The sequence below is a fragment of the Bos javanicus genome, chromosome 18, assembly GCF_032452875.1.
Source record: "Bos javanicus breed banteng chromosome 18, ARS-OSU_banteng_1.0, whole genome shotgun sequence".
Taxonomy (NCBI): domain Eukaryota; kingdom Metazoa; phylum Chordata; class Mammalia; order Artiodactyla; family Bovidae; genus Bos; species Bos javanicus.
The window spans coordinates 24,871,867-24,892,268 of NC_083885.1; the positions used below are offsets into that span (position 1 = coordinate 24,871,867).

The 20,402-nt window shown below is 44.8% G+C and overlaps 1 protein-coding gene across 3 annotated transcripts in view; it reads left to right on the forward strand.

Moving 5' to 3' along the window:
* The window catches only part of CES5A (carboxylesterase 5A), a 271,471-nt gene extending 251,506 nt beyond the window's left edge, over positions 1-19,965 (forward strand). For 2 of the 3 annotated variants that reach the window (XM_061387262.1, XM_061387260.1), the window contains 9 exons: positions 1,350-1,503; positions 2,536-2,640; positions 4,755-4,859; positions 6,504-6,644; positions 10,092-10,160; positions 11,899-12,046; positions 16,635-16,784; positions 19,293-19,365; positions 19,456-19,965. In XM_061387262.1, coding sequence (XP_061243246.1) covers positions 1,350-1,503; positions 2,536-2,640; positions 4,755-4,859; positions 6,504-6,644; positions 10,092-10,160; positions 11,899-12,046; positions 16,635-16,784; positions 19,293-19,365; positions 19,456-19,687 — 1,177 coding nt within the window. In that variant the 3' untranslated portion in view covers positions 19,688-19,965. The remainder of the gene's footprint in view (positions 1-1,349; positions 1,504-2,535; positions 2,641-4,754; positions 4,860-6,503; positions 6,645-10,091; positions 10,161-11,898; positions 12,047-16,634; positions 16,785-19,292; positions 19,366-19,455) is intronic. The other variant, XM_061387261.1, reaches the window with a different exon arrangement.
* The last annotated feature ends 437 nt before the right edge of the window (positions 19,966-20,402 follow it).

Genomic DNA, 20,402 nt, shown 5'->3' on the forward strand with positions numbered 1-20,402 from the left:
TGAAGCAGGCTGGTGGCTGAATAACTAGAGGGATTACTAGCATGGATATGGCACTTACTGTGTGCCTGCACCGTCAGTCTTCACAACAGTCATGTGAAGCAGGTACCATTATCAACCCCATTCAGACATGAGAACGTTGAGGCAAAGCAAGTTAAGCGACTTGCTCATGGTCACCCAGATCATAAGTGACCAGATTATGAATCAGGATAAACAAAGGGAGGAATGGGAACCAACGTGGGAGCCATGATGGAATGGAGGTGAAATTAGCAGAGTGTGGCTCCTGACCAGATGCAGGGATTGTGGGAGAGAGAAGGTGGAGGTGGGGCCAGCACAGGCATCAGGGACAGACAGAGAGAACCAAGGGGAGGGGCGGTGTGGGGGACTGGAAGATGGAGGAGGAGTAGACTATGATCCCGAGGTCACCCTCATACGTGGTGGGAAGCATACGTGTACTACCCAGCAGCAGGGGCACACGGTTAGGAGAATGGACCCAGATCTGCGACTTTCTAGCTCCTGGGCTAGGGAGTTCACCTCTCTATGCCTCTGCTTCCTGTCTGTGAGACGGAAACGATGAATCCCTCAGTATCCTTAGAACATGCTTGCGGATATCAAGCATGGGAGTGAGCATGACGTGAGTGAGTTCTGGCTGCCTAGAAATGCAGCCACTGCCCAAACCACTTCCCAGCAGAGGTGGGGGAACATGGGGTGATGGAATCAGTCTCTCAATATTCCACCCTGAAACCCCCAGCCGGTTCCTCCCTCTGACCGCACACAGTGGGGTAGTTCATGAAAATCGCCCTTTTGAGAACAAGGTGGAGAAGGGCGGAGAGAGTACCCAGAAGGATGAAGGAGAAAGACCAGCACCACCTACCTCATAGGGTGGGAGGATTATAGGAACTCCAGCTATAAAGCCCTGGGGACAGCATTGTACACGATGCTGCAACAGCTGCTATTATTATCATTATTTTTAATTCAGTCATTCACTTGGAACCCCTGTGCCCAGGGAGGTCTTGCTTCCTGGTGCAGACCAACTCTCAGGAGCAGGACTCTTCTGGAATCCATGGATTCAGGGGAGCCTGTGAACACCCTGAAATTGCACATACCAAATTGTCCATGCATTTTTCTGGGGGTATGGAGCTTTCATCAGATTCTCAAAGAAACCCAAATCCCAACAGAGGGTGAGAATTAAGCCTGGTTCTCCCAGCGACCCCAGGCCTCTGGCTCCCCGCTTTTCTCCAGCTGGAGTGGCGGTGCCCTGACACAGCCCACAGCCTCCGCCTCCAACCCCTGAGGCTGTGGGAAGCAGACAGTGGCCAGATGAGCGTTCTCACCCTGCCTCTTGTCCACAGCACAGGGGACGAGCATGCGCGGGGGAACTGGGCCTTCATGGATCAGGTGGCTGCTCTGATCTGGGTCCAGGAAAACATTGAGTTCTTCGGTGGGGACCCACGCTGCGTGACCATCTTCGGCGAGTCAGCAGGAGCGATAAGTGTTTCCAGCCTTGTGAGTTTCTTCTCTTTGGGACCTGAAGGAACTTCGGTGGGAGAGGTGACAAAAATTAGGACAATGAGTCATGCACATCTAATTGCTGCTTTCGTGTTGAACAAATGCTCATAAACATATTGTCTCCCTCGAGCCTCACAAATACACGGTGAGTAAGGGGCTTAGTCTCATTTCAAGGGCAAGAAGTGAAGGAGCCAGCACCCCCGTGCCAGAAGGCTTGACCTTCAAGTTCATGAGGAACCTGGGCCTCTGAGAGGTTAGAAGATTTGCCCAAACCTTTGCAGCTAGTCCTTGAAATTCCCAAACCAGGACTTTTTTTCCCTCTAAGTGTAGAACACTTACGGAGAAGGCAATGGCAACCCATTCCAGTACTCTTGCCTAGAAAATCCCATGGATGGAGGAGCCTGGTGGGCTGCAGTCCATGGAGTCACGAAGAGTTGGACATGACTGAGCGACTTCACTTTGACTTTTCACTTTCATGCATTGGAAAAGGAAATGACAACGCACTCCAGTGTTCTTGCCTGGAGAGTCCCAGGGATGGCGGAGCCTGGTGGGCTGCCGTCTATGGGGTTGCACAGAGTCGGACATGACTGAAGTGACTTAGCAGGGTAGAACAACTAAGGAGGCTTCCTGGTAGGTTTTATTTCTTTTATTTTTATTATTTTTAATTTTTTAATTGCTTTAAAATGTGTATTGTTTCTGCCACACAACAACACAAATCAGCCTATGTAGACATGTTTAGCCTCCCTCCACCTCCCTCATCCCACCTCTCTAGGTTGTCACAGAGTGCCAGACTGGGCTCCCTGTGTCGCACAGCAGCCTCCCACTGGCTGTCTACTGTACACACGGTAGTATATATACACGCCAATGCAGCTTTCTCAGGGCATCACCCCTTCCACCTGTGTCCACAGGTCTGCTCTCTGCATCTGCTTCTCTGTGAAAGTTTTCTCTAAAGAAAGGCTGGCTATTATGTGTGATGGGTGGGAAGCTCCCTGAATAACGTTTCCTGGGCCTCCTGTGTTCTCTCTCCAGATTCTGTCCCCCATGACCAAAGGCTTATTCCACAGAGCCATCATGGAGAGTGGGGTGGCCATCATCCCTTACCTGAAGGCCCCTGATTATGAGAGGAATGATGATGTAGGTATATTGTAAACTCCTCTCCAGCTTCCTGTCTTTGGTCAGGAGAGAATGTGATCAGGTGTCCAGAGACCATCTGCTTGGCTGTCCGTACTGACCATGACTAAAGGATCTGATGTTGGCCCAAGGTGACCCTTCTTGCTTCATGGAAGGTCTGGTTCAACAGGACGTCGGCCCAGGCGCACAATGCACTGTTGCTGGTGTGCTTGCATGTGTGGGGGCGGTGGGCAGGGGCGGTGTAAGCGTATGTGATAGTTCTTACATTTTACCCATTATTCTTTGCTGGTGACATATGACTCAGTTTTCTGTATTATGTATGGCTTATCTGCTTTCTCTACTCTACCTAGCGGAGAAGGCAATGGCACCCTACTCCAGTACTCTTGCCTGGAGAATCCCATGGATGGAGGAGCCTGGAAGGCTGCAGTCCATGGGGTCGCTGAGGGTCGGACATGACTGAGCGATTTCACTTTCCCTTTTCACTTTCATGCACTGGAGAAGGAAATGGCAACCCACTCCAGTGTTCTTGCCTGGAGAATCCCAGGGATGGGGGAGCCTGGTGGGCTGCCGTCCATGGGGTCGCACAGAGTTGGACACGACTGAAGTGACTTAGCAGCACTCTACCTAGAGTGCTATGTTAAGAAAGGTTCTGAGGTTGTTTCCAGCTCAGTGTGAAATAACACTGTTACTGATAAATGCTGTCTGGCATGAGACTGTGAGGGGGAAGTGAAGCATGTGCCCCAGGTATTTGTCATCTATCATCTTGTCTTAGCGCTCTACCCAGATAAGAAGACCTGGAGGCCAAGGTCTCTCTGTATCTTTCATGTCCCAGCATAGTATCTGGTGTGTATTAGAAGATTCTAAATGTTTGCTGAATGAATGAGTTCACAAATGAGCTGATTCACTCGATGAATATTAATTAAGCACTGGACTATGGAGCCATCTCCTGGGTATCATTCACATTACTGGTGCATTTTTTTAAGCACCTTGTAGAAAATAACAACCAAAAGTGGGAACACAGAGTTGTAATATGATTTTTAAAAATACTCTCAATACACAGAGAATATTGATTTTGGTAGAATGATATATCAAGCTACTTTTAGTTTGTGCGTTTGCCACACACATATTGAGTGCTCTTTGTTTTCCCTGCTGTATTTTAAGACCAATGAGTGTTTAAGTGGAGAAAGCATATACAAACTTAAGACTGTGTGTAAGCAGATGTGTGATAGTTCTTACATCTTATCCATTATTCTTTGCTGGTGATATATAACTCAGTCCTCTGTATTATGTATGGCTTATTTACTTAATCTACTTTGGCCACCTGATGCGAAGAGCCAACTCATTGGAAAATACCCTGATGCTGGGAAAGACTGAGGGCAGGAGAAGGGGGTGACAGAAGATAAGATGGTTGGATGGCATCAATCCTTTTTATGATTTTTAACCTGGAACCCATGGAAAGTAGAAGAGGTGGTTCTAGAACCCCTGCAGTTGTATGCAGACTGCATGTGTGTGCGTCTTTCAGGGAGAGCGTCTGTAGCTTCCACTGGATACTCAGAGCATCCATGACTCCCAGAAGAGTAAGGACAACTACTATCAAGAGCCAAGTTCTATATATGTAGGAAGTCCAGGGAGAGAGCAGGAAGGTGTCTAGCAAAGGCTAACTAGGACAGGAAGATGAGGACACTTAGAGTAACAGGAGATTAGAAAAGGAAGGGCTCATGGGCTCTATGGGCTAAAAGGACATCCTGGAAAAGATGGGGCTTGGGCCTCAAGGAATAAATGGAATTGGTAGAGACAGAAAAAGGATGTTCAGGACATGTTCAGATGCTCCAGGTTGGGGTGGCGGTGGGGCTTGAGCGGAGCTGACAGGCTGAAACAGATCCAGCTCAGGTGATTACTAAAGATGGCGAGGAGAGTCAGGCAAGAGAGAAAAGATGATGCAGTGCCAGCCTGTCCTCAGTGTGCACATTCCATTATGGGCCCGTGGTGAGAGAGGCCACATGCTGGTCTTCGTATATGAAGCAGCAGCCTAGGGCTGGACTGAGGACGTTTTTCAACTCTCATTTTCCTGGAGGCTTTCAGTTCTGTGCACTGACCTATTCCTTCTCCGAAAATAGTTGCAGACAATTGCAAGTATTTGTGACTGCAGCGCGTCGGACTCCATTGCCCTGCTGCAGTGCCTGCGGGCAAAGTCCTCCAAGGAGTTGCTGAGCATCAACCAGGTGAAGGGGGGGGGGGGGGAGTTTGGGGACAAGGTTGTCCTTTGAATGGAATCGTAGGCAAATCCTACCTCTCTCTTATTTATTTCAATTCAGAACTTGGACAGATGGGGGTTGGGGATTCCTAGTAATGACTATAAAAAAAAGCAATGTGGAATATAGAGCTCTTATAGTTTAATTTAAGCAGATTGACAAGCCAGGGTGCTGCTTAGCTTGGAGAAGACACAACAAAACACCAAGATTGTAACTGTCTCTACATCAGTGAAGGGATCTCACAGGGAAGAGGGTCCACATTTGCTCCACAGGCCACCAGGAGCTAAAGTCAAGATCAAGAGCTGGAAGTTGGGGAGCCATAACTAAGCACTTTCTAAAAACTCAGTTATCTGAAAAAGGATCAGCTCCTTTAGAAGACAGTGAGATACCCACCTCTGTAGGTATGTAAGCAGGGTCTAAATGACCATAGATGAATTTCAATCACCAAGTAATTTATTGGACTGGATAATCTTTTATGCCTAATCTTCCAATCTTGAGACCCTCTGATAGTCCTTGAGAGACAATGAAATCCTTACCTGTCCGTTTCCGACATTTGTTAAACAATTATTTGGCATGGATTGAAAAATCTGCTACAAGTTGTACTAGGACCCAGGAAATAGATAAGTTCTTGACCCAATGTAGTGTGAAAGTTCTTTTTGTGGGCTCTCTTCTACCCCTACTCCCAAAACAGAGACCTAAACAAACAAACAAACAAAAATCATGAATAGAACCAGATGTTGCTTCCTAAGACCCAAGAACCGTCCATCCAGACCCAAGTCTCAGTGCTGAGGAAGACACCTTGGGAAGACAGCATACCAACCCACACTACCCTGGCCATCCCCTCACCTCACCTCTCTGTCCATGGCATTTGGACAGTGGTTCCACGCTTGAGCGTGCATCAGACTCACCTGGAGGGCTGGTTACTGAGCTGCACGCCCCAGAGTTTTGTATTTGGCAGGCCTGGGATAGGGCATGAGAATTTTTTTTTTAATTTATTTCTATTTATTTTTGGCTGTGCTGGGTCTTCATTGCTGTACAGGGTTTCTCTAGTTGCAGGGAGCAGGGGCTATTCTTTGTGGTGGTGTGTGAACTTCTCATCGCAGTGGTTCCTCTTGTGGAGCACGGGCTCCAGGCACTTGGGCTTCAGTAGTTGTGGCGCACTGGGCTTAGTTCCTCTGAGGCACGTGGGATCTTCCTGGACTGGGGATCGAACCTGTGTTCCCTGCATTGGCTGGGGGGTTCTTTACCACTAGACTACCAGGGAAGCCCGAGAATTTGCAATTGTAACAAGTTCCCAGGCAATGCTGCTGGTCCTGGAGCCACTTTCTGAGAATCATTGTGCTGGGGTATTATATATCTTAGGGAGTTACTACTTTTTTATCCTCATTTAGAAGACCAGGAAATTCAGGCCCAGAAAAGTTGGGCCCCTTTGCCCAAGTGAGTGGCAGAGTTGGCCAGGAAGCACTGATGCCTCGGGATGGGCCAAGAGTGATTGATTTTTCTTTGCTTAATGCCTTTTGCTATAGTGGATTGGTTCAGTTGGGCTAGAGTCTGGGGACAGCAGGTTTTGTGAAATGAAACAGCTGCTGATTTTTCTCTTCTTCCTTGTTTCAGAAAACCAAGTCTTTCACTCGAGTGGTTGATGGCCTTTTCTTTCCTAATGAGCCGCTAGACCTGTTGGCTCAAAAATTATTTCATCTGGTTCCTTCCATCATCGGAGTCAATAACCACGAGTGTGGCTTCCTGCTACCCATGGTAAGAATTCCTCTGTGCCTCCTCCCACTCCTTCAACAGTGAGGCAGCTGTCTGCTTCACACTGGGCGTGCACATAGCTCTCACCAGCATTATGAGGGCTGGAGCCCATCACCCCAAATACACACCAGTCACTTTTTCTCTCTGAAGGAGGAGAACTGTGGATTGGGGGCAGCTGCAGCAAGTGTTCACTCTGTTCTTCCTATAGGGTTAAAGAAACAATTGTACAAAAAAGTGAGAGATCCAAATGGACTTTGTTCAAAATATTACAAATGATTGTTTCAAATAAGCACTGTTTCTCCCTCAAAGGTGAAATTCACACAGGTTTAGAAAACTGCAGACCTTCACACTTTCATTTCAAGCCTTGGTTCTGGCATTTCATTTCCAAGAATGCCAGTGCAAGTTGCAAAATTATTGACTTGTTTCATTCATCCGACAAATATGAACCAAGGGTTTACTCTATGCCCTGCACTCATTAAAAAAAAACAGCATTCAGCAATGAGCAAGTCACATGGTTCCTGCTTTTTGCCAGCTTACATTCTCAAGGGGAGAGACAGATAATATGCAAGATTGAATGGGTGGTTTCAGAGAGTCAGAGAAGGCAATGGCACCCCACTCCAGTACTCTTGCCTGGAAAATCCCATGGATGGAGGAGCCTGGTGGGCTGCAGTCCATGGGGTCGCTAAGAGTTGGACACGACTGAGTGACTTCACTTTCACTTCTCACTTTCATGCATGGGAGAAGGAAATGGCAACCCACTCCAGTGTTCTTGCCTGGAGAATCCCAGGGACCGGGGAGCCTGGTGGGCTGCCGTCTATGGGGTTGCACAGAGTCAGACACGACTGAAGCGACTTAGCAGCAGCAGCAGCAGCAAGGGCTATGAAGAACATAGACTGAGAAGAGGAGGCTTCTTTAGGGAGCAGAAAAGAGGTCAGGAAAAAGTTCTCTGAGGAGGGACCATTTGAGCTGAGATCTGAATGCTTAGTAGGAGCCATGGTTTGTTTGACCCTGTAGTTTGAGTCTCCCCATTTAAAATAAGCTTTTCATCTGTCCTCAGAGGGCTTCCCAGGTGGCGCTAGTAGTAAAGAACCCACCTGCCAATGCAGGAGACATAAGAGATACAAATTTGATCCGTGGGTTGGAAAGGTTCCCTGGAGGAGGAAATGGCAACCCACTCCAGTGTTCTTGCCTGGAGAATCCCATGGACGGAGAAACCTGGCAGACTATAGTCCACAGGGTCGCAAAGATTCGGACACAACTAAAGCAACTTAGCACACGTGCAATGCTGTGCTCAGAAAAGAGCGCTCAGTTCTTTATATTTCCTAGTTCATTTCTACAGATCAACCTCCACCTTTCAAGTAGGGGCAGTGAAATACAGTGTATGAAATGCAGGCTATGAAATACAGTGATTTGTCGAGTTACAAGGCTAGCTGGTGGTCCTCTGGAATCAAAACCCTGAGATCACTGGGTTGTTAAAGGCATGTTCTGGCGATTATTAATTTGACATACAGAGCAATGTTTCAGGGTAGGTGGAGTGGGGATTTTTTCCCCTCATTGTGATTGAAGCAACTGAGTCACAGACTGTGGCTTAAGTTAGTTCTTTTAATGCTTTGTGGATCTGTACTAGAAAAAGGGAGACAGGCGCTACTGATAACAGCCTCATCACCATAATCACTGTGACTGAGTGTCTTTCATAAGCCAAGTGTTTGGCGACTGTACAATAATGCAAACAGGCATTATTATCCCCATTTAGCAGCTAAAGAAACTGAGACTCAGAGAGGCTAATGTGACTTTCCTAAATCTCCTAGCTAGAGAGGAGACAGCAGTGTATAAATTTCATATATTTAGGTTCTGCCTGTAAATGCTGAGTTCTCTATTTACTGGCTGTGTGACCTTCGAGGAGCTGCCTAACCTCTCTGAATCTCTGTTCCCTCATCTATGAAATATGGCTAAAGTTACTACCTGCCTCACAGATACACATCAAATAGCCTGGCATATAGTCTAAATGCTAGGCATTTATTAGATATTGGAATTATTCAAGTGGGAGGACAGGACTTGGTGTCCAAGTCTGTACAGCAAAAGCCTGCATGAGTGCTGTCATTCTGTGGTTGTTTGAGACCATAGAAAGCCTCCAAAAATCAATCCTGGCTCCTGAACATACAGAGAGGGTTCTTAGTAGTTTAAAAGTACTTGTGGATTATTTGAAAGACTCTAGGGGTTCTCTCAGATTCCACAAGACAGATTTGTTTAAATATCTGTCATGATTCATTACCCCAAGATTTTCAGCAGAAAATGTACCAGAGAAATTCATTTGACAAGTGAATACTATTTCTATTACCTCATGTTTTTAAGCTGTGATATTGGCCAGGGAAGGGTCATTTTAAAAATAACTGCTTGTAGCTCTTACTCTGTACCAAGCAGCCTCTGTGTTTTTAACCATCCACTCTGCAGCCTCACTTGCTGCCTGCCTCTGCCAACTGCTGGTTTCTCAGACAGCCCAATGACAAAGGACTTTAGAAAGAGAGCAATAAATAAACCACTTCAACTTGCTGTTGAAGCCAAGTGGTGGTCTGCATTAGTTTCCTAGGGCTGCCGTAATGAAATACCGCAGAGGTGGCCTAAACCACAGAAATGTATTTTCTCAGTGTTCTAGAGGCTAGAAGTTCAAGATCAAAGTGCCAGCAGGTTTGGTTTCCTCTGCAGCCTCCTCTTTGGTTTGCCGGTGGCCACCTTCTCGCTGTGGCCTCACAGGTCTTTCCTCCGTGTGCACACCCCTTGAGTCTCTGCATGTCCAAATTTCCTCTTCTTGTAAGGACACCGATCAGACTGGATTAGGGCCCATCCTAGCATCCTCATGTTAGTTCAACAACCCCTTTAAAGACCCTCCTCTCCGTACACAGTCACATTCTGAGGTCCTAGAAGGAGCCTGGTAGACTGCAGTCCATGGGGTCGCGAAGAGTCGGACAGGACTGAGCGACTTCCCTTTCACTTTTCACTTTCATGCATTGGAGAGGGAAATGCAACCCACTCCAGTGTTCTTGCCTGGAGAATCCCAGGGACAGGGAGCCTAGTGGGCTGCTGTCTATGGGGTCGCGCAGAGTCGGACAAGACTGAAGCGACTTAGCAGCAGCAGCAGCAGCAGCAGGGGTTCCACATAGGAATTTGGTAGAGGACACACCCAACTCATAACGTGGTGGCCACTCAGCTCCCTCAAGACCTCAGGTATGACAGGGAACGGCTGCTTGATAAATTCAAATGTGAGAAAAAGAATCATCATTGCTCAACCAACCCACTGAGGCTGCTCCTTACACATGGACCCCTCAGGGCTGAAAGGGTTCCTGCTCTAGCCAGCCTCCCCTCTGAAAGGTGGGTGCCTGGGCATTTGGGGAGACCAGTTTCCCTTCTGATGACCTGATGTACTCACGGAGGACTCCCTGCTTCTTTCCACAGAAGGAGTTTCCTGAGATCCTCTGGGGCTCCAACAAGTCCCTCGCCCTGCAACTGATACACTCAGTCCTGGTAAGCGAGCTTGACTCTCCTCCAAGATCCATTCATTTCACAAACCTCCTGGGTCACACTCAGGGGTAAGGCTGGGATAGAGATTTATTCATTCATTCATTAGTAGATCTTCACTAAACAGAGTTCTGCAATCCCTTATCCACAGTCTCAACATCCAAATAGCTCTGACAGCCCACAAGCTCGGCAGCCAAAATTCACCTAGACTGATACACAGCCATTGGTCTTCATTATTCCTACACGTTCATTCACTTTGTCCCACTATATGTTTCTATGTGATCAATGTGGGGGCTGAGCATATCATATAATATGCAGCATATGTACTGAATTATTCATCTAAGAACTGAAAAGTTTTGAATTCTGAAAACCACCTGGGACTAGAGACCCATATTCACTACATACCAGTCAGGTACTGTTCTCTGTTCTAGCAGTGCTGAGGGCCTTTAGCCAATCATTTATTCATTCACTCCCTATACTAGGGGTATAGAGATATATCAACCTAGACACTAAGACAGAGACAGATTTCTTCCCTTCCTTCCTTTCTTCTTTCCATAAACATACACTCAGTGTGTATTCTGTGCCAGGTTCATTTCATTCATTTTTTCATTGAATAAATGTTTCTTGAGAGTCTGCACACCCTGGCATGTCCTTAGGTCCTGGGTACAGTGATAGAGGAACTGAAGGGCCTCTTAATGAAAGTAAAAGAGGAGAGTGGGAAAAAAACTGACTTAAAACTCAGCACTCAGGAAACTAAGATCATGGCATCCGGTTCCATCACTTCATGGCAAATAGTTGTGGAAACAGTGAGAGACTTTATTTTCTTGGGCTCCAAAATCACTGTAGATGGTGACCACAGCCATGAAATTAAAAGACACTTGCTCCTTGGAAGAAAAGCTATGACTAACCTAGACAGCATATTTAAAAGCAGTTCGTCTAGTCAAAGCTATGGTTTTTTCAGTAGTCATGTATGGATGTGATAGTTGGACCATAAAGAAAGCTGAGCACCAAAGAATTGATGCTTTTTAACTGTGGTGTTAGAGAAGACTTTTGAGAGTCCCTTGGACTGCAAGGAGATCAAACCAGTCAATCCTAAAGGAAATCAGTCCTGAATATTCATTGGAAGGACTGATGCTGAAATTGAAGCTCCAATACTTTGGCCACCTGATGCAAAGAGCTGACTCATTGGAAAAGACCCTGATGTTGGGGAAGATTGAAGGTAGGAGGAGAAGGGGACAACAGAGGATGAGATGGTTGGATGGTATCACTGACTCGATGGACATAAGTTTGAGCAGGCCCTGGGAGTTGGTAATGGACAGGGAAGCCTGGCATGCTGCTGTCCATGGGGCCACAAAGAGTCAGACACAATTGAGCGACTGAACTGAACAGTGATAGCAGGCACTCTCCCTGAATTTGAGGGACTTGTAGACTGTTGGGATGGGTGAACATGACCAAACACCTCATACTGGAGTTAAGAACATGGGACCTGGATGCAAATAGACTTGTGAAGGAGTCATGGTTCTACCACTTTGGACAAACCACATCACCTCTCTAAACCTCAGTTCCCTCACCTGTCAAATGGGGTTAATTCTGATGCCTGCGTCATAGTATTACTGTGTGGATTCAATGAGACAATGCATATAAAGCACTCAGAATTATGCTTGCAAAGGCAAATGTTTGGCGAGTGTCGCTATGATGGCTATTGCAGTTGACCTGGATCTCTTGCTACCATGATGTTTTACAGCACATCCCTGTCCAGTATTTATACCTTGTGGCTAATGAATATTTCCACAATAAGCACTCTCTGGTCGATATACGAAATCGCTTCCTGGATTTGCTTGGAGATGTGTTCTTTGTGATCCCTGGGCTGGTCACAGCTCAATATCACACAGGTAAGTCTCCTCGCACCCCTCCTCCTGCAAGGCTGGTGGCCGCAGGGATCCCTTTGCCTGTATACTGGCGGCCACCTGCTCTGCCCTGCCCTGCTGTTCCCTTGCTGAGAGGGAGCTCCCAAGGCTGCCTGGGATATAGCCCTGCATGCTGACCTTCGCAGTTCCCCTGCCTTTCAGAGTTCAGGAATGTTGATCAGTCCTTGTTGATTCTAGTACTTTCCTTTCTTCAGGACTGTGTAGAAAAGTCCCATCCCCCCATATTTTTAGAGGCCGGCCCACACTTACCTTTCTCTTTGGAATGCGTGCGTGTGCATGCTCAGTTGTGTCTGACTCTTTGTGACTCCGTGGGCTACAATCTTCCAGTTTTCCAGGCAATAATACTGGAGCAAGTTGCCAATTCCTACTCCAGGGGATCTTCCCGACCCAGGAATCAAACCCATGTCTCCTGCATTGGCAGGTGGATTCTTTACTAGTGAGTCACCTGGGAAACCCTGTCTGGAAATGTCTTCCCAAATATCTATAAGGAGTAGTGGAGCAATAAGAAAGAGATTACTTGTGGGGCACAAACCTGCCTTTCTTTCTTTTTAAAAAAAATTTGTATTTATTTACTTTTAATTGAAGTACAGTTGATTTACAATGTTGTGTAAATTTCTGCTATACAGCAAAATAATTCAGCTACATATATGTGTATATATACACACATATATATTCTTTTCAGTATTCTTTTCCATTATGGCTTATCACAGATATTGAGTATAGTTTCCTGTGCTATACAGTAGGACCTTGTTGTTATCCGTTCTATACATAATAATTTTCATCTGCTAACCCCAAACTCCCAGTCCGTCCCTCCCCATCCCCCTTCCCTGTTGGCAACCACAGATTTGTCCTCTGTGTCTGTGAGCCCATTCACAATTAGGTTCATTTGTGTCGTAGTTTAGATACTACATGTAAGTGATGTTATAGGGTATTTGCCTTTTTCTTTCACGGCTTACTTTCTTTCTGGCTTACTTCATTTAGTATGGTAATCTCTAGTTGCATCTGTGTTGCAGCAGATGGCATCATTTCATTCTTTTTATGACTGAGTAGTATTCCACTGTGTATATATGTGTATATATAAATACATAATACACACACCCCATCTTCTTTATCCATCTCTCTGCTGATGGACATTTAGGTTGTCTCCATGTTTTGGATATTGTGAGTACTGCTGCTATGAACATTAGGGTGCATGTATCTTTTTGGATTATGGGGCTTCCCAGGTGATGCTAGTGATAAAGAATCCTTTTGCCAATGCAGGACATATATATTTAATTTATATATATGAATTATTATTTGGCCATTAAAAAGTAATGAAATATTGATACGTGCCACAACATGGATGAAGCTTGGAAGCACTGCTAAGTGTAAGAAGCCAGACACAAAAGCTTATATGTTGTGTGATTCTGTTTATGTGATATGTCCAGAATAGGCAAATCTACAGAGTCATAGAGTTTTCATGAATGAAAGGGAGGGGTCAATGAGGGAATGAGTGCTTCAACGGGCCTGGGTTTCTGTCTGGAGTGACAAGAATGTTCTGGACCTAGATAGTGGTGATGATTGCACAATATTCTGAACTTTCTAAAAGCTGCTGAATTACACACCCTGAAACTATTAAAATGTTGACATTTATGTTGGTGAGTTTTTACGACTTACAGTGAAGAAAGCAAGCCACAGATGGAAGAATATATTCACAACACAGCTATCCCACCAAAAAAATCCATATCCAGACTAGAAGAATTCTTATAGTTCAATAATGAAAAGACAAATAATCCATTTACAAATGGGTGAAAGGCTTGAAAAGACACTATGCAATAGAGGAAAAATGAGAACAAAAAGCACATGAAAAGGTGCTCAACAGTATTAATCATCAGGGAAATGCAAAGTAAGCCCAAAATGAGGCAATCATTTACACCTGCTAGAATGATTAATATTTAATATTAAAAACTCAAGCCATATACCAAAAAGTATTGCCAAGGACGTGGAATGTTTAGTACTTTTGACAAGAATGTGAAATGGTTACAATCACTCTGGAAAACAGCATGTTTCTTACAAAGTTAGACATATACCTACTCTATTATTCAAATATACATAAGACTTGTGTATGGATATCCAAGCAGCTTCAATCATAATAGCCCCAAACTGGAAAGAACCCAAAATGTCTTTCATCAGATGAATAGATAAATAATTTATGGTATATTCATGCAACAGCATACTACTTGGTGACAGGGAATCAACTATTGATACAGGGAAAACATGGATGAACCTCAAAAACATTATGATGAGCCAAAGAAGCCAGATTCAAGAGAGTACATATTGTGTTATTCCATTCACACAAAGTTCAAGAACAAGCAAAATTAATCAATTGTGATAGGAATAAAAATATTGTGTTTCTTGGTAGAATGACTAGAAGGAGCTACAAGGGAACTTCTGGGGTGATGGAAATGCTCTGTATCCTGCTTGGGGTGATGTTTACATGAAGGTGCACGCATTTGTTAAATTTCACCAAAATGCACACTTAAAATCTGTGCTTTTTACCTGATACTTTGAGGAAAAGAGAGAAAATGAGAGGCAAGGAAGCAGAGACAGTGAGTACAAGGCAACTGCATTATTAAGGCTAGCTAGAAAGGATTTAGAGAAATAAGCCAGTAACTGGAGGGCAAGTTAAGACCAAGAGTATGTATGCTTGTGTGTGTTTCTCTGTGTGTGTGCATGCATGCATGTGTACGTGTGTGCTTTAATGAGAGACTTTGTAAGCTTGTTTGCCACTGATGGTGATGATCCAATAGACAGAAACTGATGCAGAGAAGGAGCGGAAATGGCAGAGCAAAGACATGCACTAGAAGAGAGATGAAGCAACATAGGACGCAGCGGAGCGTCTTGAAAGCAGGAGGATAGCTTTGTCCTATTTTCTGCAGACCGTTGAACCAGGGTCAATGAAAGGAAGTCACAAGGAGGTACATCTTGGATCAGTATAAAGCATTTTTTAAATTGGAGAATAATTGCTTTATGATGTTGTGTTAGTTTCTGCTGTATAATAACATGAATCAGCTATAAGTATACATACATCCCCTCCCTTTTGGACCTCCCTCCCATCCCCCCCCACCCCAGCCCTCCAGGTTATCACAGAGCACACAGAGCTGACCTCCTGTGCTATACAACAGCTTCCCACTAGCTATCTATTTTACACATGGTATTTAAATACATGTCAATGCTATTCTCCTAATTTATCCCACCCTCCTTTGGTTTTTGTTTGTTTGTTTGTTTTGAAAAGTAGAACTGTTGCCCTTGCAGGCTGCCCTGAGGGGTTCAGTTCAGTTCAGTTCAGTCCAGTCACTCAGTCGTGTCCGACTCTGCGACTCCATGAATCACAGCACGCCAGGCCTCCCTGTCCATCACCAACTCCCAGAGTTCACTCAGACTCACGTCCATCGAGTCGGTGATGCCATCCAGCCATCTCATCCTCTGTCATCCCCTTCTCCTCCTGCCCCCAATCCCTCCCAGCATCAGGGTCTTTTCCAATGAGTCAACTCTTCGCAAGAGGTGGCCAAAGTACTGGAGTTTCAGCTTTAGCATCATTCCTTCCAAAGAAATTCCAGGGCTGATCTCCTTCAGAATGGACTGGTTGGATCTCCTTGCAGTCCAAGGGACTCTCAAGAGTCTTCTCCAACACCACAGTTCAAAAGCATCAATTCTTCGGTGCTCAGCTTTCTTCACAGTCCAACTCTCACATCCATACATGACCACTAGAAAAACCATAGCCTTGACTAGACAGACCTTTGTTGGCAAAGTAATATCTCTGCTTTTGAATATGCTATCTAGGTTGGTCATAACTTTTCTTCCAAGGAGTAAGCGTCTTTTAATTTCATGGCTGCAGTCACCATCTGCAGTGATTTTGGAGCCCAAAAAAATAAAGTCTGACACTATTTCCACTATTTCCCATGAAGTGATAGGACCAGATGCCATGATCTTCGTTTTCTGAATGTTGAGCTTTAAGCTAACTTTTTCACTCTCCACTTTCACTTTCATCAAAAGGCTTTTCAGTTCCTCTTCACTTTCTGCCATAAGAGTGGTGTCATCTGCATATCTGAGGTTATTGATATTTCTCCCGGCAATCTTGATTCCAGCTTGTGCTTCTTCCAGCCCAGCGTTTCACATGATGTATTCTGCATATAAATTAAATAAGCAGGGTGACAATATACAGCCTTGACGTACTCCTTTTCCTATTTGGAACCAGTCTGTTGTTCCATGTCCAGTTCTAACTGTTGCTTCCTGACCTGCATACAGGTTTCTCAAGAGGTAGGTCAGGTGGTCTGGTATTCCCATCTCTTTCAGAATTTTGCCCTGAGGGGTAATGAGTTCTGTTTTCAGGAGCAGGAAACCCTAGCCTCAGATGAGGAAGAAGGAGTTAGCTTGGTTTAGGTCACCTCTAGTCTCTGGGCTGTTCCACCTGTGAGTCTGTGAATCCCAGACCAGATGGATGGAGTGCGGGGCCAGCCTCTACTGTCCCCTGCCTGCATGTCTACCACAAACCCTCTCGACCTTCCTGTAGATGCTGGTGCCCCTGTCTACTTCTATGAGTTTCAGCATCGACCCCAGTGCTTGAAGGACAGGAAGCCATCTTTTGTCAAGGCTGATCACACTGATGAAATCCGCTTCGTCTTTGGAGGCGCCTTCCTGAAGGGCAACATTGTCATGTTTGGTAAGAAACTGGCCTGAGGGGTTCCTGCTCTTGCAGGAACATGAAATAGGGAGAAGGGGATAATGAGAGAATCACCACCTTTAGCATGAAGCCTCGCCTACCCCACCACTATGCGAGAGCCTGGGAGTGCTGGCGGGGTGGACTGAACCTCTGGTTAACAGATACAACCTTTCCCTGGAGAATGGCCCCAGTCATAGTTTTAGAAACAAGGATGAAAAAGAAGGGCCAACATTTGCTCGATAAATGTTTCTGTTTGGACTAAAGGCAGGGTGGCCACCTGGGGGCACTCATGCAATTTGATATTTATTTACTTGGGTCTTAGCTGTAGCCTGTGAGTTCTTCCATTGTCCTTGCGACACACAGGATCTTCAGTTCCACTGTGTGATCTCTTAGTAGCAGCATCTGGGATCTAGTTCCCTGACCAGGGATCGAACCTGGGTCCCCTGCATTAGGAGTGCACAGTCTTAGTCTCTGGACCACCAGTAAGTCCCACAATCTGATCATTTTGAAAAACAAAGCCACTTAGTTCCCTCTCCCTGACACCTGATCTTATCCTCCCCGTCCTTCCCAGAGCTCCCCTGAGGCTACCATCCAGGGCTTTCAAAGGCAAAAGCCATATTTTTCATAATTTTAGCTGAAAGTGGTGTGGATTCAGGTGATCTTATGTGAATGCTTGTGAACTGTTTCTAGTGAGGTTAGCTCATTTATTCCTGAGCTTATGACCTGTTCATTGAGGTTATCAAAAATTTAAAAACCACAGGAACTATACACAGGAGTTAGGACTAAACTATTTCATTTTAAAAATTGCACAATATGGACCCTTAACCAATTCACGCTGGCCCCTCTGTGATAAGGACAGAACCTCTCCTCTGGAGTGTGTGTAGTGTGGTTTGTTCATTGCTTTATTTATTCTTTCTTATCTTTAATGCCAGTAATAACAGAACTACCTCTTAGGTTGTCATAAGGATTAAACGAAACAATTCTCATAAATCACGTGGTGAGTGCTTAATAAATATTACTATTACTACTCAGTAGCCATCACTGAGTCTATAGTATGTGATGGGCACATGGACTCTCAAAAATGGACAAATGAACAACATGTGTTTGGGTCAAAGAGTTAAATTACTTGATATCTGAAGAACTTGTGAAATCAATGAGAAAAGCACAACCCAGTCAAAAACTGAGTAACAGATATAAATAGATAGTTTAGGGAAACAGAAACACCAGTGGCTTTTGAACATAAAAATCTACCTAGACTGGTTCCTGGCAAAGAGGATTAAAAACTAACCTTGACCAAGTAATCATTTTTCATAGGTCAAAGTTGGGAAGAACATTTTACATAATGTATTTGAGCAGGTGGGGGATAATAGATAACCTCATGTATCAATGGAACACTCTATCAAAACTTAAAATGCACGTAGTCATTAGTCCAACAATTCAACTTCTAAGATTTTTGTGTGTGTGCAGTTATACTTCCTCGTGTGCAAAAATATATATGCACACAGTGAAACATTGCTTTTTTGAGCAAAAGATTGAAAAAATGTCAAGACCCATTAATATAGTACTGGATACCTGAATAATATATTTATATATAATTAAATATAAATATGGGCTTCCCATGTGGCTCAGTGGAAAAGAATCTGCCTGCCAATGCAGGAGATGCCAGAGATGTGGGTCTGATCCCTGGATTGGGAAGATCCCCTGGAGGAGGAAATAACAGCCCACTCTAGTATTCTTGCCTGGAAAATCCCATGGACAGAGGAGCTTGGCATGCTACTGTCTATGGTGTAACAAAGAGACGGACATGACTGAATGCACACGCAAGCACATACATATAAATATATATTTATATATTATATGTTTCTAGAACAACAAAGAGCAACAAATGGAAGTTTTATAGGTGCCAATGTGGAACTAACTCCTGGATACGGTTTTAGTGAAAGAGAAAGATATAGAATGTGTGTCCATTATAGTACCAAGTGTGTAAAAAGATGTCTGCTTAAAGCCCTGTGCACATCTACACTCTTTCAGAAGTGCACTCAAGAACGAGGAAACAATGGTCGCCTCTGAGGTTGCCTCTGAGGCTGGTAACTCAGTGACTAGAGAGAAGAGATGGGGAGAAACTTGACTTTCATTAGATTTACTTTCTGTGTTTCTAATTTTGTACTTTGAGCAGTATTACATTTTCAAATTAAAAAATACACATACAATTAATGGATTGGTAGAGAGGGAAAGAGGTGATCTTTGTCCCCAAGGAAATCGCAGTCACATGGAAAGGGCTGGAAGAGCACTGGACAGACAGCAACGGTGTGTGTTCAGCCTCTGCCATGCGAAAGCACGGTTGCTTGGGACGGTGATTGTCTGCAAATGCACAATGAGTACTGCGACTTAGCAGGCTGTTAGGGACGCAACGGAAAGAAAGGCGCCAAAGCAATTCATCCAATGTGAGGCCCCTTGGGCTTCTGGCACATCATTGTGGGAATGAGATTTTGTGATTATTCCCTCCAGAAGAAGCCACAGAGGAAGAGAAAGGGCTGAGCAGGAAGATGATGAGATACTGGGCTAACTTTGCTCGGACTGGGTAAGTGAACCTCCCATCTTCCTCCATACCAGATGTTTGAGGATGAAAATCTCACTGGGTATTTGAGGCAAAAAAATCTCTCACTTCCAGGAATCCTAATGGGAAAGGTCTGCCTCTGTGGCCGGCCTACAGGCAGTCTGAGGAATACTTGCAGCTGGACTTGAACATAAGCGTGGGACAGAGATTGAAAGAGCTGGAGCTGAAATTTTGGACAGAAACCCTCCCCTTAATGATGACCTCGTCCGGAGCTCTCCTGGCTTCTCTTTCTTCCTCAACCTTCCTTTTTCTACTCCTGCCTTTCATTTTCTCTTTTGCTCCCTGAGAAGTTATCTTTGTGTAGTTTTGGTTTTCCTTCTCCTACAATTTCTTCCACCATCATTAGCTTCATCTGTGTTCAGTTACTTTATGGAATCAGCTGCTTTATCTGTGTTTTGGGAACTTGGGGATGATCCTTAAAAAACTATTTTCAACATAAAAAAATGCAATTTGTCTTGGAAGGCTACCAGATTTCTTTAGTAAAGCTGGAAGAGGGCTGGGCCATCAGTTGGCATCATCATGATCCTGTTACTGATCTAAAATAAAATAAGAATGCAAAACATATATAGGGAACAGAATTTAATTCTGAGCTGAAAACTCTCCCCATAGTCCCAGCAACCAAAATGAAGTGGGCTTTCTATCAGCAAAACGTATCTTGTGTACGTTTCCCAAATTACGAGTCCTCCAACCCCCATCCAGGTGAATTTTAACCACAAACCAAGAATGGATGTCCTGAACATCACTGCCTTGAACTATGTCTCTTATCTGACTCTGGAGATATTTCAGGGAGGGGGATATACCAGAGATCCTCCTCAGAAATGGAAACCAGGTGTCCTCCAGGGTCTGAGTCCCAGAAGTTAAGCACCAAGCAGCAAGTTCAGTCAGAGACACCAAGAAGAAAAGATGTTACACGAATGTGTGAAGCCTAATCCATCATTCAGTAAATCTACACTGGGTGCCTGATAGATACCAGTAATATCTCCAGTGGGCAGATAGTGGTT